This window comes from Netta rufina, assembly GCF_964035555.1.
Source record: "Netta rufina genome assembly, chromosome: 16".
Lineage (NCBI taxonomy): Eukaryota > Metazoa > Chordata > Aves > Anseriformes > Anatidae > Netta > Netta rufina.
This window is the reverse complement of record NC_140140.1, coordinates 13,897,910-13,925,481: the sequence shown is the minus strand read 5'-3', so window position 1 is coordinate 13,925,481 and position 27,572 is coordinate 13,897,910. Positions and strand designations below refer to the sequence as shown.

At 40.5% G+C, this 27,572-nt stretch overlaps 2 protein-coding genes across 2 annotated transcripts in view; both read left to right on the top strand.

Annotated features, from left to right (window-relative positions):
- LOC311215459 (death-inducer obliterator 1-like) overlaps positions 1–5,324 on the top strand; it is a 53,083-nt gene extending 47,759 nt beyond the window's left edge. The window contains exon 17 of the mRNA XM_084296612.1: positions 188–5,324. Coding sequence (XP_084152738.1) covers positions 188–3,543 — 3,356 coding nt within the window. The 3' untranslated portion in view covers positions 3,544–5,324. The remainder of the gene's footprint in view (positions 1–187) is intronic.
- Positions 5,325–6,302: 978 nt separating this feature from the next.
- On the top strand, positions 6,303–26,251 carry LOC311215287 (death-inducer obliterator 1-like; the record flags this gene model as incomplete). Its single annotated transcript, XM_084296383.1, has 12 exons — positions 6,303–6,396; positions 6,510–6,788; positions 13,424–13,877; positions 14,778–14,937; positions 15,600–15,716; positions 15,931–16,037; positions 16,598–16,761; positions 16,890–17,433; positions 17,966–18,119; positions 19,147–19,236; positions 19,870–20,065; positions 23,133–26,251. 12 exons carry the CDS (start codon positions 6,303–6,305, stop codon positions 26,249–26,251), a joined length of 5,478 nt encoding a protein of 1,825 aa, XP_084152509.1.
- Between the last annotated feature and the right edge of the window lie 1,321 nt (positions 26,252–27,572).

Genomic DNA, 27,572 nt, shown 5'->3' with positions numbered 1-27,572 from the left:
ATTTATATAAATAGTAAATAAATATAGATACATATGCTTATGGATTAATGTCACTGCGTGAAATTTAGAAGAACTGTTACTGTTATGACTCTCATAGCTGCCATTATATAAAATGATAAGTTCCTATTGAAAACACAGATAAAAAATAGTAGTTTTTTACATATACAATCTTTGTGTTTCCTTTCAGGTCTGGAGTCTTCACGTCCGAATTTAATTCTTGGATTGGTTATCTGTCAGAAAGGGAAGCGTCTTGCTACTAGCACGGATACAGACAAAATAGAGGAAAAGCGCAGCCGAATTCAGGTGCAAGAGGAAACAGAAACATCGCTGTACTCTAAGGGGCCAGCAGCTTCTTCACAAGAAAAGAAAACTCCAAAATACACACTGTATTCAGGAGATTCAGCTGTAAGTACAACACCACCTGGATCTCCTCCACCTCCACCCCCACTTCCCGTTCCAGAAACCTCATCAGTTACACCTTCAGTATTAAAAATACTGTCCTCGATTAAGAGTGGAACCACAAGTACTGTAACACCACCAGTTTCAGCTACTGCTTCTACAAGTGCTACTGCTACACATTCTTCATCCTCAAAAACTGCCACACCTCTTGAGCACATCCTCCAGACACTTTTTGGTAAAAAGAAGACTTTTGAACCTCTTGCTAAAGAGACTGAAACTGTCCAGTCTTCAAATCAGGAAGCTCAAGCAGCTGTGGATGGAGGTGTGTCAGCTGTTCCTTTGCTAGATCCCATTGTACAACAGTTCGGACAGATGTCAAAAGACAAAGCTATAGAAGATGAGGAGGATGACAGGCCATATGATCCCGAAGAAGAATATGATCCAGAGAAAGCTTTTGAAATGCAGACTGGTGAAAGCGAAAAACTGTATAGTGTGGAGAAGCCCAGTAACACAATAGAACTAGAGGATGAGGCCTATGATCCGGAAGATGAAACTATCTTGGAAGAAGCAAAAGTTACTGTTGATGATTTACCTAACAAAATGTATACAGATACTAAAAACACTTCTGTGGAAACGCCTGCTTCATATGTGCCAGATTTATCTGCATCTTCATCCTTGGTGGAACAGCAAAAAATGTTAGAAGAATTAAACAAACAAATAGAAGAGCAGAAACGACAACTAGAGGAGCAAGAGGAAGCCCTCAGACAACAACGAGCAGCTGTTGGTGTTTCAATGGCTCATTTTTCAGTGTCTGATGCTTTAATGTCACCTCCACCAAAATCTTCCCTACTAAAGACTGAATTGTTCCATCAGGACCAACAGGCTGCGCAAAAAGTAGATTTACCTTCATCTTCCAATCAGCAAGCACAAGTTTTAAACCAGATCTCTGACCCACGGCAGAATAGAGACCCTCGACAAGCCAGAAGAATGGCAACAGAAACTAATGACGGCACCGAGTCTCGAATAAAGCCACAGGCAGCACAGAATGAGATATCCACAAGAGAAATTCCTCAAGCGAGTTTTCCAAACGCTTTGCAGACTTCACTTGGTAAGGAAGATAAAACTTTAATTCCTGCTACTCAGCTTAGTTACGGTGGTGATAATTGGGTTTCCAGTGAAAAGGCTCCTGCAGTGCTGCAGAAAGAGGCACCTAATAGCAAATTTGAAAATACTGTTCAAGTTACTTTGGAAAATGTGAGTCAAGCAGTTTCTGCAGAACCTTCTACATCCAAGCCTTTACGTAAAGTGCTGCTTCCGACACCTCCAAGTACGTCTTTTCAGCCTAATTTCTCCACATCTAATGACGGTCAGTCTTTGCAAGATATGCACAAAGTATCCTGGTCAAATGAGGCAAATCCAATGTTTACTTCTCAGGAAAAGGGACCTGGTCACTTTGAACCAGACAGGGGTCTTTCTGCGGTGCAATATGAAGAACAGAGAAACCCTCAGCCTCATCAATTTGTAGAACAAACTGAATCTCCACCAGTTCAGGGTGAGGGTGGACCTCTCCCACAGCACTTTGAGGAGAACCGAGCTGGAGGTCCGTTTCCTTTGTCTGGGCAGAAAGGAGGACCTCCAGCACCACTGATGCTCAACGCACCCGGAGGACCTCATGGACCTAATTTTAGAGGCCCAGCGCCACAGTTCTCAGAAGAGCATGGTTCTCCAAATAACGATGGACAAAGAGGATCTGCCCCTGGAAGATTTGGAAGTCAAAAGGGTCCCATTCCTTCCTTGTTTTCTACACAGCATGGACCACCGTCTCTGTTTGGTGATAACAGGGGCCCTGCTCCGTCTTATCACGGTGTTCCAAGAGGAATGTCACCATCTCAGTTTGAAGATCATAGGGAGCCTCACATGGAACAAAGGGAATTCTCAGATTCCCAATATAATGAGATGATCAGGCCTCCGGGACAGTTTGAAGGCCCTGATCAACCTCAGTTCATGGGAAACAGAGGACCTTCGCCTTTTCCTTTTGGAGGTCAAAGGCGACCCCCACCAGCTCAGTTTAAAGGACAGAGAGGAGGTCCGCAGTTCGGAGGGCCTAGAGGTCCAGCCCCTAGTCATTTTGGGGGACCAAGAGGGCCTCACCCAAATCAATTTGAAGGGCAAAGAGGTCCGGCTCCAAACCATATACCCGGCCCACGAGGACTTTTGCCACAGCCATTTGAAGAACGGAGAGGAGGGAGTCCACCACCCAGGTTTGCCAACCAGAGAGGTCCAGCTCCGCTTCAGTTTGGAGGACCAAGAGGAGCCACACCTCCAATGTTTCCAGAACAAAACGAACCTCCCCCTTCCAGATTTCATTTCCAAGGTCAGTCGCCACAAAACATGAAGCCAACCCCAAGACCACTCCTGGACCTTCCCAGTCATCCACCAGGCCACAGAAAGGAGATGTGGGAGGAAGCTGGGCCGTCTGCACCTCTTTCTGGTATTCCTGGGCAAGGGCCTGAGTCAGAAGGACAGTGGTCAGGATCTGACTTCCGAGAAGGCAAAAATCTTGAATTTAGAGGCCAGACATTTGAAGGGAGACAGAGAGAGAGATACGAAGGAGGAAATAAAGACAAGGTTTTAGATCAGCCAGAGCCTCAGCAAGCAGATAATCGACAAAGCAGACCCTTTGAGGAAAGACGAAGGGATCGAGAACATGGCAGACCTTGGGAAAGAGACCGTGGCAGAAACTGGAACAGAGACAGGGACTGGGAGAGACACAGAGACAAAGAATGGGATAAAAACAGAGACAGAAACCAGAACAAAGATAGAGAGAAAGACTCGGAGCGAGGTAAAGACTGGGAAAGAAACAGAGACCGAGAGAGAGCAAGAACCAGAGAGAGAGAATCCTACAGGAGACGTGACAGAGAACGATCAAGAAGCAGAGACAGAGATCGTGACAGAGACCGAGACCGGGATCGAAGCAGGGAGAAAGAAAGAGATCGAGACAGAGATCGAGATCGTGAAAGAGGAAAAGATCGGAAAGATCGGAGTAAAAGTAGGGAGATCAGTAAAGAGATGAAGCCAGAAACACCTAAGGAAGGTCAGAAACCAACAGAAGCAGAAGCTTCATCTTCCACTAATCAGTCATAGAACTATAACTGCTGTTATATTTCCCATAGATAATATACAACACTGCAAGGACTGAGTCAATGTCTTCTGTATATACTGTATATTCTCACCTTTACAAAAATGCTGTTGTAAATCTAGCCTTACAAAATGTACTGACAAATTAGCAATTTTTGAACAACTGTGAATGAAAATATTCAAGTAGGTAAAAGGCAAGAACATACTGGACTTTCACTTGCTGCATTTTGTGCATAATGTTTTTCTTATAAAAATTCACAGCGTTACCTGTTCTGAGATTTTGTTTTTTCTACTTGCATCTTTATCTTAAAATTTCCATTTACAGTACAGAAATGGAAAAAGTCTAAGAAGAGCATATTGCTTTTTAAAATTATAAAGTTATGTTTTCCAGTAACTTGAATTGTAATTTTATAAGAGAATTTAATCAAGACCTTAGGAGCCATACCTTTACATCTCATGTATGTGATATTTTGGTGTCAAAGTTGTTCCTACAGCACACGCTTTAAAAAAGGAGTCAAATATTGCTGTCTTGTTTATTTTACAATGGAAGGGTCATGCGTATTTAGGAGAAGGCTGCAGAAGAACAGTGTTACTGATTATTGGATGGAGGATTTGAAAACGGAATGTTATAAGCTTAAAGTGCACTATCTTCCTTTTTATATACAGGTATTTTGTGTTTTGAAATCCATCTAAGTGTACAACAACGAAACAAACCGTACCTAGTTTTTCATGTGGATGAGGGGTTTTTAATTTCACAGTTTTACAAACCTGCAATTAAAGAGTATATAAAAGTAGCACCTTTATAACCAGCAAAAAAATTAAAAAATCAGACATCTATTGGCAAAGAGCTAAGACTACAAATGAATTGGTATACCAAAGGAAAGAAAAAGAAGTTTGTTAAATAAAATAAGTTTATTAAATGGGCCATTGAATTTATTTCTTCGATTGAAATTAATTATGTGGAGCATTTCTTGGGTTTTCTTTCGGCAGAACTTTGCTGGAAATTTAAGAAATGTCTCCATTTTCCTGTACTTTCCAGTCTAAAAGTGTTTTGCTCCTGAAAAAAAAAAAAAAAAAAAAAAAAAAGTGTCACTGTTGTCAGACCCTGCTTATGCTGGTAGTGTATATAAGACTGTCCACTGAAAAAGGTATAAAACTGCATTAAGTTTGAAAAGAAGATTGGTAATACTTAATGTGATTCAAGAGGGAAATTTTTCACTGTGAAATACATTACTCTGCTACTTTTCATGTATTCTTCAAGTATGTAACTCTAAAGAATGAAATAAAGAAAACTCTGCTGGTTTACATTTTGACCACGTAAATTACAGCTGCAGAAATATTTTGATATTTTTATAAAATAGTTTTGCAAATGTAAAATTAGATTCCTATAAACATTTGCATCTTGAAGTCTACATTACAAGTAGCAAGTATGTCATGTATCTCACTACAGATTTTACAGTTCACATTGGTGTGTCTTACAAGTCCTTATACATCAAGGATTTGCTGGTTGAAATGATCGTCTGTATTCTGAACCTGTAGACAAAATGTTAAAATGCAAAGAGGCGGTATTAAATGCAAACATCTACTATGGTGTAAGATTTTTCTTAATGAGATGTTTCTAATTTAAAGACATACATAAAAGTATGCAAAAAGCAAGTGTGTTTGTTTAGGTTTACTTGATAGAAATTTCTGTAAATTGTATTTTATATGACAAAATATATCACTGTACATTAAAATATGGGACTTCACAGGTTTTTGTTACGATAAGTAGAATAAACATCTACAGTGAAACGTTGTCCATTTCTTAAATCTGTACATGTGTATTATTTTCTAACTAGCTTTGCTACTTCTCAACATGCCACCACAAGAGGCTGATGGCACACAAGTTTCATTTCCATCTGTTTAACAAAAGATATTTTACAGGATGCCACCACGCCCAACTGATACTTACTTGTAGGTGTTCTGAAAAACATGTGAAAGTCTGTTCTTGTGATTTTTTCTCTCAGTTCTAACACGTGCCCTAATTTATTCGGAAGATTTTGTTGTTTGAGTTACTTTCAGATTTTACACCAAAAAGATCTGGAGAAATGAATAATTAAGTAATTTATTTTGGCTTTGAGCTATGGAAATACTAGATTCCCGGACCTTTCATTGTTGTGAAATAGATGGGTGAAAGTTTTCTTTTTCCTTATAGGAAACACTCTTTTATCACAGATTAGTTTGGAGAATCTGTTCACCATTAAGGAACCGTAAATGCACCTCGCTCATTTTCATGGCATGATGCAGTAATACCACTTGACAACTTCGGAAGACTGGAAAGGGGCTTTTGAGTCGGTTTACATCAGAAAAGTTTTTACACACAGGTGCATTACCAAGGCATTTACCTCCACCGTACCTGCGTGTAGCAGGCTCCTGCCTCCAGTGCTGCGGAGACGTGCTCCTCGGGGGGGGGGGGAGAAAGGCAGAAAGGGAGGAGAGAGCATCCTGCGACAAAGAAACAAAACACACGTGTTAATTTCAAAACATCGTGGCTTTTTTCTCCCACGATTTCCCCTCGTGATGGCTGGTGCGCGGGTGGGCAGCTGAGGCAGCCCCGGGGCCGTGTGTGTAGCCCCAGCTGGGGCCGCTGAGCTCCCATACGGCTTTTTTTTTCTTTCTTTCTTTCTTTTTTTCTTTTTTTTTTTTTATAATTTTATTTTTATTTTGGCTTTATTTTGGCTTTATTTTTAGGCACCGGGAGCGGCTGAGGCCACACAGCCGCCGAAATGAGCGAGCCTCGTTGTGCTCAGCAGCTGAGCTCCGCCGCCTGCTCTGCGGCTGCGGTTCCCTCAGCGAAGGCTTTGACGTTCTCCGACTCGTGTTAGGCGATGCATTCCTGCACCGTTCGCATTGAATGGGGAGGCTTGACGCGGAAAAAAGCAAAAAAAAACAAACAATAAACTTAAAACATTTGCAGCCTTTCCTCCCCTCAGCACTCCTCTGCCTTCCCCTCGCCGTTCCCTCACAGACCGCGCTCTCCACGTCCATCCCGCCGCTTTCTCCACAGCCTAAACTGAAACAAAACGCAAAGCCCTCGAAGCCGGGACCAGCAAGGAGGGCTCAGCACCCGTCCCTGCGGGGCTCGGAGCCCGATGGTGCCCGGCAGGACGGCGAGGGGCCGAGCCGCTGCCTCATGGCGGTTGGCGAAGCCGCCCTCAGGCCGCAGGCGCCGGGAGGGCGGCGGTTGAGGGGCGGTTGGCGGCGGCTCTTCGGTAGGCCTTGCGGGGTTGGAGCTGCCCCGGGGAGCCTTCGGTCCCCTCAGCTCTAGGGTGGGCTGAAGGGCCGGTGGGGACCCTCCTATGTTGGTATACTGCTCTCTGAAAAGAGTACTCACTTCTGGTAACTTTTCCAAACACGCACCAGAAACAGCGCCCATCAGAAGATGGTGCAAGCTGGGGGCATGCTTGCCTTGCAGCTGAGGCAATGGACTGGTGAGCTGCTGCCAGAAGAGGCAGTCATGCTACTTCCCCTGTGCTCTGCTGTGTGCTCCTGCCCTCCTGTGCATTGGATACAAGACCTGTGCAAGGACAGCGTGAGTTGGTGCAGCTGGATTGTCTGGCAGAACACTAATCCTGTCAGTAAACCAAAAAATCTGTCAGGGCCGATCCATTTTGTCATAGTCAAAATGGGATATGAGGTTGTTTTCTTTTTTTTTTTTTTTTTTTGTTTAAGATGAGGTACCTCTGTCAAAGGTTGTTAACATATGTAGGATGTAAGTACCTTCGATACTTTGTCAAAACACACACACCACTTCACTATCCTTCAAATGTAGTGAGGTGTCCTGCAGATTTGAGAAAGTACTTCACAGGTGTTCTGAAGCACCGAATAGCCTATGTAGTGTAGGTATCTTTTACTACACGCCGAATCCCTGCCATCAAGTAGTTAGGTAGGCAGTTGTAATTATAAAGTAGTATTTTAGTTTGTGAGACTGTTAGACTTCCACGAGGCTGAAATATCTGCACATTTTCTGTTGGCTAAAGAAGCATTGAGTTATGTGCTCTACTGTAGAAACATTTCAAAATAGCCATGATGTGAACTGTCAGAATAAAGGATGCTTGTGCATCTTTCTTCTTGAACCTGTACTGATGCTGCTGCCTATCAACCCTGGGAACTTCAATCTACCTTTGTGCTAGTGCCATTTATTTATTTCTTTATTTTATGTGTATATAGTTTTACTGTGATATTGCCATTGAAACACAGGAAGGTTTGGGGCACGGATATATTTTTTATATACACAATATCTTAACTGCTGTTCTTAGTTCTATCAGCGTGCTTGTTAACTAATTTGAACAGATGATCAAACTATAAGTATGGAATGTAAGCTTAGTATTTCATGTTTTGTACTTGTGCTGCGACCCAAAAGAACTAAAAACATAGCACCGAGGACCGAATTGTACTGTGGTCATTTTGAACTCTGAGCTGTGCTGTCGTGCCGCTCCTGTGCATTGGATACAAGACCTGTGCAAGGACAGCGTGAGTTGGTGCAGCTGGATTGTCTGGCAGAACACTAATCCTGTCAGTAAACCAAAAAATCTGTCAGGGCCGATCCATTTTGTCATAGTCAAAATAGGATATCATAGAATCATAGAATAGAATATCCTGAGTTGGAAGGGACCCTTAAGGATCATCAAGTCCAACTCTTGACACCGCACAGGTCTACCCAAAAGTTCAGACCATGTGACTAAGTGCACAGTCCAATCTCTTCTTAAATTCAGACAGGCTCGGTGCAGTGACCACTTCCCTGGGGAGCCTGTTCCAGTGTGCAACCACCCTCTCTGTGAAGAACCCCCTCCTGATGTCAAGCCTAAATTTCCCCTGCCTCAGCTTAACCCTGTTCCTGCGGGTCCTGTCACTGGCGTTAATGGAGAAAAGGTCTCCTGCCTCTCGACACCCCCTTACGAGGAAGTTGTAGACTGTGATGAGGTCTCCCCTCAGCCTCCTCTTCTCCAGGCTGAACAGGCCCAGTGACCTCAGCTGTTCTTCGTACGTCTTCCCCTCCAGGCCTTTCACCATCTTCGTAGCCCTCCTCTGGACACTTTCCAACAGTTTCATGTCCTTTTTATAGTGTGGTGCCCAGAACTGCACACAGTACTCGAGGTGAGGCCGCACCAGCGCAGAGTAGAGCGGGACAATCACCTCCCTTGACCTACTAGCGATGCCGTGCTTGATGCACCCCAGGACACGGTTGGCCCTCCTGGCTGCCAGGGCACACTGCTGGCTCGTATTCAACTTGCTGTCTACCACGACCCCCAGATCCCTCTCTTCTAGGCTGCTCTCCAGCGTCTCATCGCCCAGTCTGTACGTGCAGCCAGGGTTTCCCCGTCCCAGGTGCAGGACCTGGCACTTGCTCTTATTGAACTTCATGTGGTTGGTGATCGCCCAGCTCTCCAACCTGTCCAGATCCCTCTGCAAGGCCTTTCCGCCCTCATTCGAGTCCACAACTCCTCCAAGTTTGGTGTCATCAGCAAACTTGCTCAAAATACCTTCTATTCCTACATCCAGATCGTTTATAAAAATATTGAAAAGTACCGGCCCTAAAATGGAGCCTTGAGGGACCCCACTGGTGACCACCCGCCAGCCTGACGCAGCCCCATTTACCATAACCCTTTGGGCCCTGCCCGTTAGCCAATTGCTCACCCATCGTATGATGTTTTTATTTAGCTGTGTGGTGGACATTTTGTCCAGTAGGATCCTATGGGAAACCGTGTCAAAAGCCTTGCTGAAGTCCGAAAAAATCACATCAGCTGGTTTCCCTTGGTCCACCATACGGGTGATCTTATCATAAAAGGAAATCAGGTTAGTTAGGCAGGACCTACCCTTCACAAACCCATGCTGGCTGGGACCAATGACTGCTTTGTCCCCCAGGTGCGCCTCAATAAGTTTGAGAACCATCTTCTCCATGATTTTACCAGGCACTGACGTGAGACTGACAGGCCTGTAATTGCTAGGGTCTTCTTTCTGACCCTTCTTGAAAATCGGCACAACATTTGCCAGCTTCCAGTCTACCGGGACCTCTCCAAATTCCCAGGATCGTTGAAAAATAATTGAGAGAGGTTCCGCGATGACATCCGCCAGCTCTTTCAGCACCCGGCGATGAATCCCATCTGGACCCATGGACTTGTAGGGATCCAGGTGGAGTAGCAAATCCCGCACACGTTCAGGGTCGGTTGGGAGTTTGTCATCCCCACTGTCCCAGCCCTCCAGCTCAGGGCACCCTGGGTCCCGAAGCCCATCATCGGCATTGAAGACAGAGGCAAAGAAGGCGTTAAGCGTCTCTGCTTTGCCTATGTCATTGTCTGTGAGGAGACCTTCCCTATCAAGGAGCAGCCCTATGTATTCTTTAGTTCTCCTTTTTCCATTCACATATCTAAAAAAACCTTTTTATTTTCTCTCACAGACACAGCCAGCTTCAACTCCAGGTGTGCTTTGGCCACACGAACTTTCTCCCTACAAACACGAACAGCATCCCTGTATTCTTTCCATGACACCTGGCCCTCCTTCCAGTAGCGAAACACTCTCTGTTTCCGCCTAATCTCCATTAGACTGTTCCTGGTCAGCCACGCCGGCCTCCTGCCCCGCCTACCTGACTTGCGATATTTAGGAATTGCCTGATCTTGTGCTTCTAGGAGGCATCACTTAAAGATATGAGGGTGTTTTCTTTTTCTTTTTTTTTTTTTTTAAGATGAGGTACCTCTGTCAAAGGTTGTTAACATATGTAGGATGTAAGTACCTTCGATACTTTGTCAAAACACACACACCACTTCACTATCCTTCAAATGTAGTGAGGTGTCCTGCAGATTTGAGAAAGTACTTCACAGGTGTTCTGAAGCACCGAATAGCCTATGTAGTGTAGGTATCTTTTACTACATGCAGAATCCCTGCCATCAAGTAGTTAGGTAGGCAGTTGTAATTATAAAGTAGTATTTTAGTTTGTGAGATTGTTAGACTTCCACGAGGCTGAAATATCTGCACATTTTCTGTTGGCTAAAGAAGCATTGAGTTATGTGCTCTACTGTAGAAACATTTCAAAATAGCCATGACGTGAACTGTCAGAATAAAGGATGCTTGTGCATCTTTCTTCTTGAACCTGTACTGATGCTGCTGCCTATCAACCCTGGGAACTTCAATCTACCTTTGTGCTAGTGCCATTTATTTATTTCTTTATTTTATGTGTATATAGTTTTACTGTGATATTGCCATTGAAACACAGGAAGGTTTGGGGCATGGATATATTTTTTATATACACAATATCTTAACTGCTGTTCTTAGTTCTATCAGCGTGCTTGTTAACTAATTTGAACAGATGATCAAACTATAAGTGTGGAATGTAAGCTTAGTATTTCATGTTTTGTACTTCTGCTGCGACCCAAAAGAACTAAAATCATAGCACCGAGGACCGAATTGTACTGTGGTCATTTTGAACCCTGAGCTGTGCTGTCCTGCTGCTCCGTAGTGAGACAGAGGTGCGCTGTCCCACCGGCCTGAAGAGACAAGTCTGGGCAGAAGATAAACCAGGAACCAGAAGTAGAGAAATTCTCACAACCTTATCGTACGCATATTTTGGATATTCATCTTCTAGCTTTTCGAGACTGTTAATTCAAAGTAGTTCAGCTTTTTACCTCAGTGTATTAAGTTCCAGGTGCCTCATTGACCAAACTGAAAATGTCACTGATAGTTTCTGATCCCTGTTCTCCTTCCTGGGATAGCTCAATGCCTGCTGACAGATAGTGTAAGGTTTGTGGGGTAGGCTTTGGGAGATAATAGAAACAGAAGAGAAGTCAGTGTGAGTCCAGCTCAACATCCCCCTGGGTTTGTGTTCAGTTTGTCAGTACTTGAGACCAGTCCCTAGGGAAAAGTACGGGAACAGTGGGTGAACAAGAAGTTTAATCTATAGTAAGATCTTCACGCTCTTTGGAATGATTTAATGTAGTGTGTTTCATCTTACACTTCAGATAATTTTCACTCAGAAACCTTTGGCAAGGCATCCACTCACAGTGGATCCACATAGCTAGTGCTTCCGCATCCTCCACTTCACTTTGTATTCCAGGCAACGTTTAGCACCCGCTTCTCTGCCTAGCCTTATGAAAATTCAGGTACAGCATCGGTTTTATGGTTCATCTTAACCACCAGCTTGTGTATTGGTGGTGAAACATGCTGGCAGTAAGAGGCAGTGTAGTGCAGCTCGTTACAAGCTTGCGTGCTGCTGGAGGTGCCTACTACAAATGCTCAGCGTCTAACAGAATTTAACGACAGGCAAAGGTGGGAAGGCTGTTTCACTCAGAAATGAGTAGTTGCATTGTTTCTTAGGTAATCCAAATCTTCCCCTTTCTGAGGTGTATTTCTATTCAAGCTTTATGCTGTTAGAGGATTTCTTGAACTGGGCTTCAGAAGGGTGCTCCCTACCTTTGTCCCCCTCAAGTCTGAGGGAAATCGGTTGTTAGACCCTTGCTGATAATGTCTGCTCTCACTGTAGCAGGTATGGAAGACCAAAAGGGTCCGTTCGGTTTGTGGTGAAATTAACCGAAGTTAAATTTCTGCATCCTTCCCGGGAAGCACATAGCTCTCTGCAGACGGGGCTGTGGGACTAATTCTGATTACAAAACCTTGCTAGCTGAAAACATCAGATAATAATTAAAAAAATAAAGAAGTCACTAACTGGTCAGTAGTCAAATGCAGATTTAGGAGGAGAAAAAAGACTTTTGGGGAAGTAACTTTAGCTTTCCTAATCAGAACAACTTCATCTCAGGAGTTGTTTCTTGGTTTCCCTCGGAACCTTTGTGCTGTCACAATGAATGTGTCACGGTAACTCTGCCCACGGTAACTCTGATCTGTAAACGATGCTTCTGGCAAACTGAAGTGGAGCACATTGCGTTTGCTGGATGGAGAATGTGTTTTGGCTTATTATGTTTTGCTGAATTGTTCCCGTCAGTGCCAAAATGTGGACAGGTGAAATGCAACCTACAGAAATGCTTGTTTTTAAAGTCCTGTGCAATTATAACTTCAGTATATGGAGCCTTCGCTTGTAATTTGTAAATTTTCTTGTGCATTATGTGTATTGTCAATATATTGATGTTAGAAAAAACATTAAATGGCAGTTTTGGATATTGTGAATGGAATACTTGGTGGGAATTAAATAGCCGCAGTTTGAGCAATGGTTTTAATATTCAATTATTAAATATTATAGTATTAAATCTAGAGTTGAACTGGGAAGTAAATGAGAAGATCTGATAGTTTATAGCGACAGTGTGATACTCATACTAGCAACCAAATGGCTTGAATGTACGTTTAAAATTTTAAGCAATTGATTTGTTGTTTAACTTGACTCTCTTTGCTTGCTCCTTAAAGTAGAAAGTTTGGAGTGAGGATTTCTGCTTAAATGTGAGATATGGGTTGTGTTGCTTTTTTTTTTTAAAGACTTTGTGAAAATGTGTTTTTTTTGTTGTTGTTGTTGTTTTGTTTTGTTTTGTTTTTTGAAGCTTAATCATGAAGTCCAACTCAGGAATCTTTGAAGGTGGTGTCTTTTTTTTTTTTCAAATTTCTTGCATAGCTTGTGACTAAGATTTTCAACCTTTACAACCAAAATGCAACTCTTTTAAACTCTTCAGACAGTCTCTGAGAAGTGCTCTCTGCAGGATCAAAGGCAAATTTCTTCTTAAAAAAGTCAACTTTTACACATTTTTTAAAAAGGCTTTTAAAAAGGCTTTAAAAATGAATGGCTTAAATTATATACTTGGTAGTTCTCCAGAGGTATTTCACAGACTTCCTTATAGATTGACAGCTGGTCTTCATAAACAGGAAGTTACAATGTTAAGTATTTAATACTGCATTTTCTTCTTTGTTTTAACAGCTCAAAAGGAAGAGAAGAGAAAGAAAGATAAAGCGACAGAGTTTATAGGGGCATCAAAGAAAGCTATTGCTTCAGCATCTATGGTGGAGAAACATGCATCTTCCCTCACTAAAAATCTTCCAACAAAGAAGTCCCCTTCCAATTCTAGCACATCACTAATGAAGCAGACACTGAAACCTGCTGGGAGTTTCAAAGGTGTAATTCCCAAGAAACCATGGCCTTCAACAGGCGGCGTTCCTTCAAAACAAGCAGCTTTTTCTCATGACTCGCCAGTTTCCAAAAAAACAGCTGCATCCAGTTTGGCTGGAGGACTCAAAAGGCCTTCGCTGTCTTCCGTTTCTACTGCATCTGGAAGTAGTCAAGCAAAAACACAAGCTAGCCCTATCCAGTCGCAGCCCAACTCGCAGATTCGACAAAATATTCGTCAGTCCCTAAAAGAAATTTTATGGAAGAGGTGGGTGGGAATTCAAAGCACTTATTTTATATAGGAAGCTACAACTAGAAGCAAAGGGTTAGCCTGCAGAGCTTTGTTTCTTTCTTGCTAAGTGATACTAAGGGATTTAATTTGTGCTAGAAATTACTACAAGTATTTTTAGCATTAGAGTTTTATTAAAAATAAAAAGTCTGATGTCAAATAATTGGGCATGTGAAAAAGCCTTTAAAAAAACGTCACTATCCCATTTGTAGTGAGAGACAATGACAGTTGAAGAATTAAATCACAACATAGAAATGTTTATAATGCAGGTGACCTGAAGCTGATATCTGGCAGTGGTGGTGTTTGGAGATGTAGGGGTTGTACGAAGCATAGTGTACGGCTTGCTGAGGCAGAGGTTCCTTCTTCTCCCAAAGTTAGCAACTGTATTTCATTTTTTTTTTTTTTTTTTTTTTTTAAAAAAAGCTGAAACATTGTCCCACAAATATTAAAGCTCTTGTCAGCTGTCAAGGCTTAGGCCACTGTGCTCTGGTAGTGTCTCTGAAATAGAAATGCTGTTCACAGTGGAGGGTCTAAGATTAAAACTGAAGTGTTTTAGCTCCCTCAGTAGCTCCTGACAAAAAAACAACAACAAAAAACTAATTACAGTGTCATGAGTAGGAGTATTTGTAAGGACTGACCTGACTTGAGTTCATTAAGGCTGTCTTCCGTGGTCTTCTGTAGACAGTAGCAAAAGGTTGCCATAGTTGACATTTTGAGGTCCTGAGATAGACTTTGGCTTTGAAATGTGTTTTTAGGAAGTCCTCACTGAGTGAATAAAAGCGTGGTTAACTCCTTCCTCTGAAAATTTAGTTTTTATGAATGCTGCCTGAAGAATTCCTGCCTAACATAAATGCGCATACCCTTTCTTGTTTTTAACAGAGTCAATGATAGTGATGATCTGGTCATGACAGAGAGTGAAGTCGGGAAAGTAGCACTCAATATTGAAAAGGAGATGTTTAATTTGTTTCAAGTTACGGACAACCGATACAAGAGTAAATACCGTAGCATCATGTTCAATCTCAAGGACCCAAAAAATCAGGTTTGGAATTTACTTATACAGTAAACGTACTGAAATATATTCTGTTTTTTAAATAATACATCAAAATCTATCCTCAATATGTAGTTTCAAGAGAGAGACTTATGAATTATGCTACAAAAAATTGTTTTAAAGCCATTCAAATATTAAATAATCCAGTTGGAATGGAAGTCCAGTTGGATCGCGTGTATTTATTAAGATTGGCCTTTGTAGTGAAATATTTGTTTATTGAGTGGCATTCTTAGAAAAAAAAAATGTTTTCTTCTGTGACGTTCTGTAGTTTGTATGGGATACTACTTGTGTACATGATAATTTATCTTTTAAAGGAAAAAGAAGCTGGTGCAGATGGAAATAGTGACTAGACAACGTAATTTTTTAAAAAAAATTCTACTATAGATAAGAAACGGGAGTGGCAGTTCATCTCTCGAAATTCCTGTTCAGTAGAATTGATAGTATATTTTATGGTAATATGGAAAATTCATACTTCATGATGATTTCATCATTAGTTTCTGGTTGCTGCACCATTCTAAGTTTTCTTAAGATTAACTGGCATTTTTAATAGGGAATTAAGAAACCTGAAAGGGTTTTGACAGTTCAGCACTGCAAATCATGTTAGTTGCTTAAGCTATTCAGCATGGCAACAAAGTGTGGTTTGTTTTTTTTAGGGACTTTTTCATCGTGTTCTTCGTGAAGAAATCTCACTGTCAAAACTAGTGAGAATGAAACCCGAAGAACTTTCATCTAAAGAACTGTCTGTGTGGAAAGAGAAACCAGCCAAAGCGGTAAGCAATACAATTCTCCAGTGTGTCCTTAGATATGAACTAACAGTAACTTCACCAGCCCTTACCACCCATAATTAATATATGGTTTTCTTCCTAATGAAATATGAATAACGTAAGCTGTTTCTCTTCCACTAGCCAACTGATAAGAAAATACAAAATAAAATTATAAAATCAGTATGCAGACTTCTTACTAAAGTGTTTTTGTTTCTCTCAGATGTTAGAGTCAAGAACCAAATCACACGAGATCAAGAAAGCAGCTGTAAAACGGGAACAAGTGCCAGATGTAAATATGGAAGATTCTCCCCCGGTGTCTGATTCTAAGTATTAGCTATTGCTTTAGCGTGGAGGTGCCAAGGGAGATAAATGCTAACTAGAGCCTCAAATTTTGTATCAGAAATGCAGGTTGTTTCAATGAGCTGTAAGAATATCACCTAGTAGGTGTGCTATGAGCATTTTCCTTTTGGTTTGAAGGAATGCAACAGCCTAGTATCAGGCATATATATAAGCATGTGCTTCTAAAATATCAGATGATGCGTGTTTTTCAGACCTTTGTCTCAGTTTACAGCAAAATCTTAGCCAATTGTTTTCCCCCCAAAAAATGTAATCAGTATTACAATTCCGTATTCTCAGGAAGCAGTTAATGTGATAGTATCTACTTCAGAATTACATGAAATGAAATGAGGACAAATACTATTTGAGAACTCTGTTTGACATGATATTCTTGAACAAACGACAAAAGGGGAAGAATATTTCAAAATTCTATCTTTTTATAAGTGCTGCTCAGAGCAGTAGTTCTGCACAGCCCTTAATATCTTTTTAAAGAACTGGAATTAACGGTTTCAAAAGTATTTTTTTTATGATTGAATTTAGCAATCAACCAGAATGTTTTCTGTGTTTGTTCACTTCCAGGAGAAGCAGAAGTCAACCCGAACTGTACAAAATGTAAATAGTGCTCCTTCTCTAGATGTTTTTAGCAGTGTGTTGAAGGATACAACAAATCAACATCGAGCCCATCTTTTTGACCTGAACTGCAAAATCTGTACAGGTATCTACTGTGTTGACTTTGTCTGAAGTAAAAGAATTGTTAAGAGCATTGCTTGCTTACTTGTTTTTCTCTTCAGACCTTTTCATTGTTAAAAAGTAATCAAAAACACTTGAAAATTAATTTTGTAGGTCAGATTTCAGCATCTGAAGATGAACTACCACCGAAGAAGATAAAATTAATGGCTTCTGCTAAAAAAGCAGAGTCAAAATCTAAACCAGAAGTTCAGCCAAAATATGAAAGTTCTGCACCATCAGCAGCAGCGGAGCCTGCTAAAGAGGCAGCCTCTGAAAACACAGAGGAAACCGAAGTTGGACCTGCAGCAGAAGCAGTTTCCCAGTCGAGCTTAGAAAGAACTTACATTCCTACAACCCAAGGCCATAACAACACAGATTCTTCATCTGAAGAACCTTCGACTTTTCCTGCCTCTTGCACTGGTGCAGTTGTCACAACTGTAACAGTTTCTGGCCGAGACTCTAGAACAGCAATGAGCGCCTCCTCTGGTACTACGACGACAGCCCTGCGCTCTGGTACTGCATCTGATAAAGTTTCAACAGGGGAGACAAAGCAGGAAATGTCAAAACCAGTTATGACTGTCCCCAAATCAATATTGACAAAACCATCGTCCTCACCAGATCCAAGATACTTAGCTGTTCATCAGTCACCCAATATCAGGTGTGTATATTTAATAGTAAGCTAAGCCACTGAATCTTTAGTCTCACTATGTTCAGTTTGTTTGTCCCCCTTTGCTTCTTACCCTCCCCTGCCAATAATCAAAAGGCGTGTTCAACTTTAAATCCGATTACCTGAACTTTAAATTTTTAATTCATCATCTCCTTGTTTACCTTCTCTAGTTGGTAAAATTTTCTGAGCATCGTTATATATTGACAGTAAAAATTCTTCAATGTGTTGAAGAATTAAAACTTGCAAGATATTTGAAGAAATAAAACTTGCAAGATATTTGACTTTAAATCTGCACGTGCATTCAAATATATTAAGTGTTTGTGAGGGTTGGTTTAAAGCTGCTCCAGACTTTCATCCTATATTGGATGAAAGTGGAAAACATTAACAAAGCACTTACTAAGGCTTCTGTTACTTTATTTAAAAAAAAGCAAGTAATTGATCAATAAAAGGTGGGAAGAAAAGAAGAAGAAGGAAGCATTCTTACTGTGCTCTATAACGTTTCTCTTTTGGATTTGTTTTGCAGTGTTGCCGAGCCACGCTCACCTCAAGGCAGCGATACTTCTCTCTTCCTCTCTCGCCTCAACACCATTTGGAAAGGATTTATTAATATGCAGAGTGTGGGCAAATTTGTCACTAAAGCATATCCTGTCTCCGGGTGCTTTGATTATCTTAGTGAGGTTAGCACTGACACGTTTATGCGTTTAGATTATATTGCAGTTCCTGTTGTTAGAAAGGCTGGGGTCACTGCGTATGTTGTTATATTGGAAGTGTAACAAAAAAAAAATTGCATCCCTTTAGTAATCTCCTTTAGTAATAGGAACAGTAGCCCGAGGCGGGGGGAAGGAGAGAGAGCCTTTTAAAAAAAATTCCTCACATATTTGTGAAGAATTCTCACGTCTGTTAATATGTTTATATATATGTTAGTATCTAACATAGAATAATAGCTTGATTTCAAGATCAGTTTTTGACGAGAAGTTCTAGAGCAAGTGTTTTGAAATAGATGCCTTGTTCTGCTCACAAACAGATGGATCACTGATGTGATCTATTAGAAAAGTTTGGCCATTTATTAAAAATATCATCCTTTGATTAACTTTGATGCAACTGCTTTTATATTTTGGGAGGGTGTACATTCAACTAATTAGGTAGTATGACAGCTTGTGATGAAACAACTGAGCAGTTATTTAACTTCTCTGAAGAAGTGTATTTGTTGTGACTGGGGGTTTCAGGCGTGTGGTTTAGGTCTTTTCTTAGGAGGGTTGGTGGCTCTCTTGTTGCTTTTGCTAAAATAGGTTTCATGTCATCATGACAGGAAGCTAACTAGAATTCATATGGGTGCAAAAATTTCAGATAAATTGAAAGTGTAGATAAAAGCTATACTACATATAACAGGTTCCCTGTAAAAGCAAAGCTAACAAATATAATCGGCTGATAGGCATACAAAAGTATTTGACCTTCCACTGCTATCTTCGTCAGGCAGTGCTTTTTCTGTTTTGTGTGTACTGCCAGCCTTCCAGTAATATGCTATAATGAACGCCTTGCATTTTGGAAATAGCCCATCTGAAATTAGGAATGTATATGTGCAAGTTTAGTAAAATATAGTACTGCATTATCGCCTAAGCTACTGGGATGGGGCAATCTGTGCTGGTTCGAAACTGTAGCCTCTCTTTCCTTTTCTTATACGACCATGTAATGCTTCTTGTTTAGGATTTACCAGACACGATTCATATTGGTGGGAGGATCTCACCGAAGACGGTCTGGGATTATGTTGGCAAACTCAAATATTCACTTTCTAAGGTATTTACTTAAAATCCTTTGGAAAACCAGGAAGAAATATACAGCAGCTTTTAATAGAATTTCCTTTTTACTAATTTATATTGATGTTGATCATACCTAGAAAACTACTGCTACCACTTATTCCATTGAAATTTTTGATTTATTGAAGAAACTGGTTTGCCTGTTGAGCTGCCAATCATCTTTCCCCTGTGTAGTAGTTAAACATTCATACAACCTATTGTTTTTTAATGACTGAATATAAACCATCTATTTATTCAGTTACTGAAAATAGAAATTCAATTTTAAAAGACGAGGAAATTATTAGTAAGTGTATGTAATAAGTTTTACTACTTAAACCCTTATGGATTTAGTAAAAATGAAGCACAGTATGCAAACATAATCTAAGAATTTTCCAGTTCTTTCATAATTATTTGAATATTCTGAACCTAAAGAGGTGTAGCTTGATGTGAGATACGTAAATAGTTGGTATTTCTGAAAATGACAAAATTAATTCTGGTTTAATATTACCGATTGAATGACAGTATTTTCTTAAATCTTGAGTATTGTGTTGGAAAACAATAGTTGAGTACTTTTATGATTTTATTTGCTGATATGTTACAGGTTGAATTTTTCCACTTTGCTTTTGTATTTCAGAAATTGTGTTTGATTCGTTTCCATCCTGCCACAGAAGAAGAAGAACTTGTCTATATCTCTCTCTACTCCTATTTTAGCAGTCGTGGTCGTTTTGGTGTTGTAACTAATAACAAAAGACATGTCAAGGATCTCTACCTGATCCCACTGAGTTCTAAGGACCCAATTCCTTCCAAACTCTTGCCCTTTGAGGGACCAGGTAAGCACAAAATTTAGGGGAGGTTAACTGCTAGGTAAAATTACAAAACGAGTAAATCAGAGTCCAATTGGTTTTGAATGTTTAATGTAAGCATAATTAAAAAAATATAATTTTATAAAAACATTTTAAAAGTATGCGTATAGGAAAAAATTGCAAAGTCAATCATCTCAAGGTGACATGGTCTGAAACTCACATAGCCTTTCCAACAAGATAAATATCTGCTGTTAGGAGGATTTGTTTACCCATAAAATGGAGTACATAGAACAGCCACTATATTGAGACAAACAAGCAAACATTATCAGAACATTAAACCGACCCTACTTTCAACAACCCATAAATCCACCAAGTTTTAGGTCCCTACAAGCCATGTGCTGTCCCCTAAATCACGTAGGAGACTCTTATCCCACGGAGCAGTCAAGAAATTTGTGAAGACAAAGGTAACGTTTATGTTTCACTACGTTGTTGTTATCTCATGGTATGTATTACGCTGTGCATGCAATATGCATGTACACGGGGTCTGAAATATTCTGTGCTACCTGGATCGAGTTCCAGACAAATCCCTGACTTCAGAACATTGGTTTTGCCTGGGAGTAGGCAAATTCCTTTTGCGTAGGTGGCAGACAGTAGGTGGTATAGGTTGGTATATATTACAATCTTCTATTTTTAGTTAGTTATCAGCAGTAATGTATGGCTTGAATTTGCTCCATCTTTGTGCGTTGAACATGGAAACAGAAGAAATGAGAACGAATTCAGACGTGAAACACCTTTATATTACAAAATTTGAAGTCATCTTCATCTGAGGATGGAGGCGGTGCATATGCTTAGTTTCCAAATAAGTACCTTTTTTCATATAGAGTAACAGGTTGAGGAGCTTAAGAGCTACAGGTTACAATGAAGGCAAAACTTCATTGTTGTAAGGACGGATTGCAAAATACTAAACAGTGCAAAATAATTACACATTAAAACACGTAAGGAGCTGACCTTTCTGACAAGCTGACTGTCCTCTACTACCCAAATACAAGTTTAGGACTAAACTCAATAAAGCATTCTCAGGGCTTATATTCATAAACAGATGAGTGTTCTGCCTGGCCAGGTTTTCACATGTTAATGGCATGCAACTTAAAAAATAATAACAAAAAAGCACCACCAACAAGCAATGTAATGCTAGGAAAATACTCTTCTTTCCTGCATGAAATTGCAAAGGGCGCTTGCTTTGTGTTCTTGGACAAGATTTTTCTCATACACTCTGAGCCTGTCTTATCCATCCCTGAACAGTGCACAGTCTACGTCATTGTTTTCAGGCTACAGCTAAAAAGGCAGGCTTGTTGCTACCTCAAGTCATCATGTAGTCTCTATAAGCTGAATGTAAGCACCTGGTAGTCTTTAATTTACCCAGTTCTTGAAAAGTAGGCAAAAACTATTATTCCTGTTTCATAACCAAAAAACAAGAACATGTAAGTGTTAACACTTGGCACAGGGAGGCAGACAGAGTCCTAAACTGTGGGCTAGATTTTCCAGCCCGAATAAATGAACTACATTCCTTTCTGGACAGTAACATATAAGAATGAGTTTGCCATTGAATTGGCTACGTCTGCAGTCTTCCGCTGTGCTTTTAACCTGCTCTAGGGAAGCATTTAAGTGATCTTCCCCTACTTGCATTCTTGAGCAAACATAGGCTGTCCTTTTATTAGCGATGATCTCTGTCTCTTACAGGGATTCAGAACAGTTTTTTTATCTTTTTTTACTGTTAATTTTAGATACACAGTCCAATAGATTTTTGAAACCTGCTCGTTTCAATTATTCAGTGTTTGAGATGCATGTTGTGACTAGTTGGATAAATCACAGGTCTCTGCAGAAGAGCAGATAACCAATACGTTAATGACAGAAGAACAGTGAATGCTTATGAGGAGTTTTAGGGTGAACACAGATTTGAGAGATACTCTGCACGGGTCAATGCTGACCAAATGTGGAGTCATTACTCACATGCTGATAAAGAAAAAATGTAAAGCAGTCACTCAGAGTGAATCATACCTAACTATTGAGTCTCTTCAGAGTTTACACAGTCTTCCCAAGTAAGCTGTCTTTTGAGCTATGCCCTGATGTTATGTATTAATGTAATTTCATCTGGGGTAGTAAACTATAGTGATCAGAATTGCTAGGATTGCTTTTAGGCAATGGGTTGAAAGGAGTTTTTAATTGGGTGAATCAAGGATTTTTGATCCTTTCCAAATAATCTTAGATTCACCAAAGATAATTACTTGTTTAGTTCCTGTCCTGCCTCCTTTTGTTGTACATCTTGCCGTCCCTGCCCTCTCACAATGGAGTAATTCTGCTCACATTTCTTACTTAGGGAAGGGTCTGTGGCATCAAACTCAATTCTACAACAGTGTTAAAAGTCACCTTGATGGAATGGTGTAAATGTCAGTCCGGTATTTTAGCACAGATTAGAACAGAAATGTAATTATTAAGTTTAACAATGCCTTGTGCTTTCTTTGTAACAGAAAGTGAAGTGTTTGTATTTTGTTGTTGTTGTTTGTTTGTTTGTTTGTTTGTTTTAATAGCATTAGTTTTTTTCTCTTTATTTCTGGTTCTTCAATTCCAACATAGCCCTACAGAAAGTTAGATTGCTTGTCCAGGTTTTCTCACTTATCAGTATCTCTGTGTATATAAGGTATTTGCAAAGTATTTTGAAAGGCAATATTTGATTGGGGGGGAAGTGGACAACAATAAGTAGAAAGTAATAATACAAAAATAGGAAAACTTTAATTTTTGAACATTAGAGACATTTGCAAGGACATCTTTCAGTAATCATACCTGTTACTGCATTATTAAAGAATATCAAGGGAAAGAATTAAAATATTTTTTAGTTACTGTATACAAATTTATATAAATAGTAAATAAATATAGATACATATGCTTATGAATTAATGTCACTGCGTGAAATTTAGAAGAACTGTTACTGTTATGACTCTCATAGCTGCCATTATATAAAATGATAAGTTCCTATTGAAAACACAGATAAAAAATAGTAGTTTTTTACATATACAATCTTTGTGTTTCCTTTCAGGTCTGGAGTCTTCACGTCCGAATTTAATTCTTGGATTGGTTATCTGTCAGAAAGGGAAGCGTCTTGCTACTAGCATGGATACAGTCAAAATAGAGGAAAAGCGCAGCCGAATTCAGGTGCAAAAGGGAACAGAAACATCGCTGTACTCTAAGGGGCCAGCAGCTTCTTCACAAGAAAAGAAAACTCCGAAATACACACTGTATTCGGGAGATTCAGCTGTAAGTACAACACCACCTGGATTTCCTCCACCTCCACCCCCACTTCCCGTTCCAGAAACCTCATCAGTTACACCTTCAGTAATACTGTCCTCGATTAAGAGTGGAACCACAAGTACCGTAACGCCACCAGTTTCAGCTACTGCTTCTACAAGTGCTACTGCTACACATTCTTCATCCTCAAAAACTGCCACACCTCTTGAGCACATCCTCCAGATACTTTTTGGTAAAAAGAAGACTTTTGAACCTCTTGCTAAAGAGACTGAAACTGTCCAGTCTTCAAATCAGGAAGCTCAAGCAGCTGTGGATGGAGGTGTGTCAGCTGTTCCTTTGCTAGATCCCATTGTACAACAGTTCGGACAGATGTCAAAAGACAAAGCTATAGAAGATGAGGAGGATGACAGGCCATACGATTCCGAAGAAGAATATGATCCAGAGAAAGCTTTTGAAATGCAGACTGGTGAAAGCAAAAAACTGTATAGTGTGGAGAAGCCCAGTAACACAGCAGAACTAGAGGTTGAGGCCTATGATCCGGAAGACAAAACTATCTTGGAATCTATCTTGGAATCAAAAGTTACTGTTGATAATTTACCTAACAAAATGTATACAGATACTAAAAACACTTCTGTGGAAACACCTGCTTTGTATGTGCCAGATTTATTTGTGTCTTCATCCTTGGTGGAACAGCAAAAAATGTTAGAAGAATTAGACAGACAAATAGAAGAGCAGAAACGACAAATAGAGGAGCAAGAAGAAGCCCTCAGACAACAACGAGCAGCTGTTGGTGTTTCAATGGCTCACTTCTCGGTGTCTGATGCTTTAATGTCACCTCCACCAAAATCTTCCCTACTAAAGACTGAATTGTTCCATCAGGACCAACAGGCTGCGCAAAAAGTAGATTTACCTTCCAATCAGCAAGAACAAGTTTTAAACCAGAGCTGTGACCCTCAAGAGAGTTTTCCAAACACTTTGCAGACTTCACTTGGTAAGGAAGATAAAACTTTAATTCCTGCTACTCAGCTTAGTTACGGTGGTGATAATTGGGTTTCCAGTGAAAAGGCTCCTGCAGTGCTGCAGGAAGAGGCACCTAATAGCAAATTTGAAAATACTGTTCAAGTTACTTTGGAAAATGTGAGTCAAGCAGTTTCTGCAGAACCTTCTACATCCAAGCCTTTACGTAAAGTGCTGCTTCCGACACCTCCAAGTACGTCTTTTCAGCCTAATTTCTCCACATCTAATGACGGTCAGTCTTTGCAAGATATGCACAAAGCATCCTGGTCAAATGAGGCAAATCCAATGTTTACTTCTCAGGAAAAGGGACCTGGTCACTTTGAACCAGACAGGGGTCTTTCTGTGGTGCAATACGAAGAACAGAGAAACCCTCAGCCTCATCAATTTGTAGAACAAACTGAATCTCCACCAGTTCAGGGTGAGGGTGGACCTCTCCCACAGCACTTTGAGGAGAACCGAGCTGGAGGTCCGTTTCCTTTGTCTGGGCAGAAGGGAGGACCTCCAGCACCACTGATGCTCAACGCACCCGGAGGACCTCATGGACCTAATTTTAGAGGCCCAGCGCCACAGTTCTCAGAAGAGCATGGTTCTCCAAATAACGATGGACAAAGAGGATCTGCCCCTGGAAGATTTGGAAGTCAAAAGGGTCCCATTCCTTCCTTGTTTTCTACACAGCATGGACCACCGTCTCTGTTTGGTGATAACAGGGGCCCTGCTCCGTCTTATCACGGTGTTCCAAGAGGAATGTCACCATCTCAGTTTGAAGATCATAGGGAGCCTCACATGGAACAAAGGGAATTCTCAGATTCCCAATATAACGAGATGATCAGGCCTCCGGGACAGTTTGAAGGCCCTGATCAACCTCAGTTCATGGGAAACAGAGGACCTTCGCCTTTTCCTTTTGGAGGTCAAAGGCGACCCCCACCAGCTCAGTTTAAAGGACAGAGAGGAGGTCCGCAGTTCGGAGGGCCTAGAGGTCCAGCCCCTAGTCATTTTGGGGGACCAAGAGGGCCTCACCCAAATCAATTTGAAGGGCAAAGAGGTCCGGCTCCAAACCATATACCCGGCCCACGAGGACTTTTGCCACAGCCATTTGAAGAACGGAGAGGAGGGAGTCCACCACCCAGGTTTGCCAACCAGAGAGGTCCAGCTCCGCTTCAGTTTGGAGGACCAAGAGGAGCCACACCTCCAATGTTTCCAGAACAAAACAAACCTCCCCCTTCCAGATTTCATTTCCAAGGTCAGTCGCCACAAAACATGAAGCCAACCCCAAGACCACTCCTGGACCTTCCCAGTCATCCACCAGGCCACAGAAAGGAGATGTGGGAGGAAGCTGGGCCGTCTGCACCTCTTTCTGGTATTCCTGGGCAAGGGCCTGAGTCAGAAGGACAGTGGTCAGGATCTGACTTCCGAGAAGGCAAAAATCTTGAATTTAGAGGCCAGACATTTGAAGGGAGACAGAGAGAGAGATACGAAGGAGGAAATAAAGACAAGGTTTTAGATCAGCCAGAGCCTCAGCAAGCAGATAATCGACAAAGCAGACCCTTTGAGGAAAGACGAAGGGATCGAGAACATGGCAGACCTTGGGAAAGAGACCGTGGCAGAAACTGGAACAGAGACAGGGACTGGGAGAGACACAGAGACAACACCTACAGGAGACGTGACAGAGAACGATCAAGAAGCAGAGACAGCGATCGTGACAGAGACCGAGACCGGGATCGAAGCAGGGAGAAAGAAAGAGATCGAGACAGAGATCAAGATCGTGAAAGAGGAAAAGATCGGAAAGATCAGAGTCAAAGTAGGGAGATCGGTAAAGAGATGAAGCCAGAAACACCTAAGGAAGGTCAGAAACCAACAGAAGCAGAAGCTTCATCTTCCACTAATCAGTCATAGAACTATAACTGCTGTTATATTTCCCATAGATAATATACAACACTGCAAGGACTGAGTCAATGTCTTCAGTATATACTGTATATTCTCACCTTTACAAAAATGCTGTTGTAAATCTAGCCTTACAAAATGTACTGACAAATTAGCAATTTTTGAACAACTGTGAATGAAAATATTCAGGTAGGTAAAAGGCAAGAACATACTGGACTTTCACTTGCTGCATTTTGTGCATAATGCTTTTCTTATAAAAATTCACAGCGTTACCTGTTCTGAGATTTTGTTTTTTCTACTTGCATCTTTATCTTAAAATTTCCATTTACAGTACAGAAATGGAAAAAGTCTAAGAAGAGCATATTGCTTTTTAAAATTATAAGGTTATGTTTTCCAGTAACTTGAATTGTAATTTTATAAGAGAATTTAATCAAGACCTTAGGAGCCATACCTTTACATCTCATGTATGTGATATTTTGGTGTCAAAGTTGTTCTTACAGCACACGCTTTAAAAAAGGAGTCAAATATTGCTGTCTTGTTTATTTTACAATGGAAGGGTCATGCGTATTTAGGAGAAGGCTGCAGAAGAACAGTGTTACTGATTATTGGATGGAGGATTTGAAAACGGAATGTTATAAGCTTAAAGTGCACTATCTTCCTTTTTATATACAGGTATTTTGTGTTTTGAAATCCATCTGTTAAGTGTACAACAACGAAACAAACCGTACCTAGTTTTTCATGTGGATGAGGGGTTTTTAATTTCACATTTTTACAAACCTGCAATTAAAGAGTATATAAAAGTAGCACCTTTATAACCAGCAAAAAATTTTAAAAATCAGACATCTATTGGCAAAGAGCTAAGACTACAAATGAATTGGTATACCAAAGGAAAGAAAAAGAAGTTTGTTAAATAAAAGAAGTTTATTAAATGGGCCATTGAATTTATTTCTTCGATTGAAATTAATTATGTGGAGCATTTCTTGGGTTTTCTTTCGGCAGAACTTTGCTGGAAATTTAAGAAATGTCTCCATTTTCCTGTACTTTCCAGTCTAAAAGTGTTTTTCTCCTAAAAAAAAAAAAAAAAAAAAAATTGTCACTGTTGTCAGACCCTGCTTATGCTGGTAGTGTATATAAGACTGTCCACTGAAAAAGGTATAAAACTGCACTAAGTTTGAAAAGAAGATTGGTAATACTTAATGTGATTCAAGAGGGAAATTTTTCACTGTGAAATACATTACTCTGCTACTTTTCATGTATTCTTCAAGTATGTAACTCTAAAGAATGAAATAAAGAAAACTCTGCTGGTTTACATTTTGACCACGTAAATTACAGC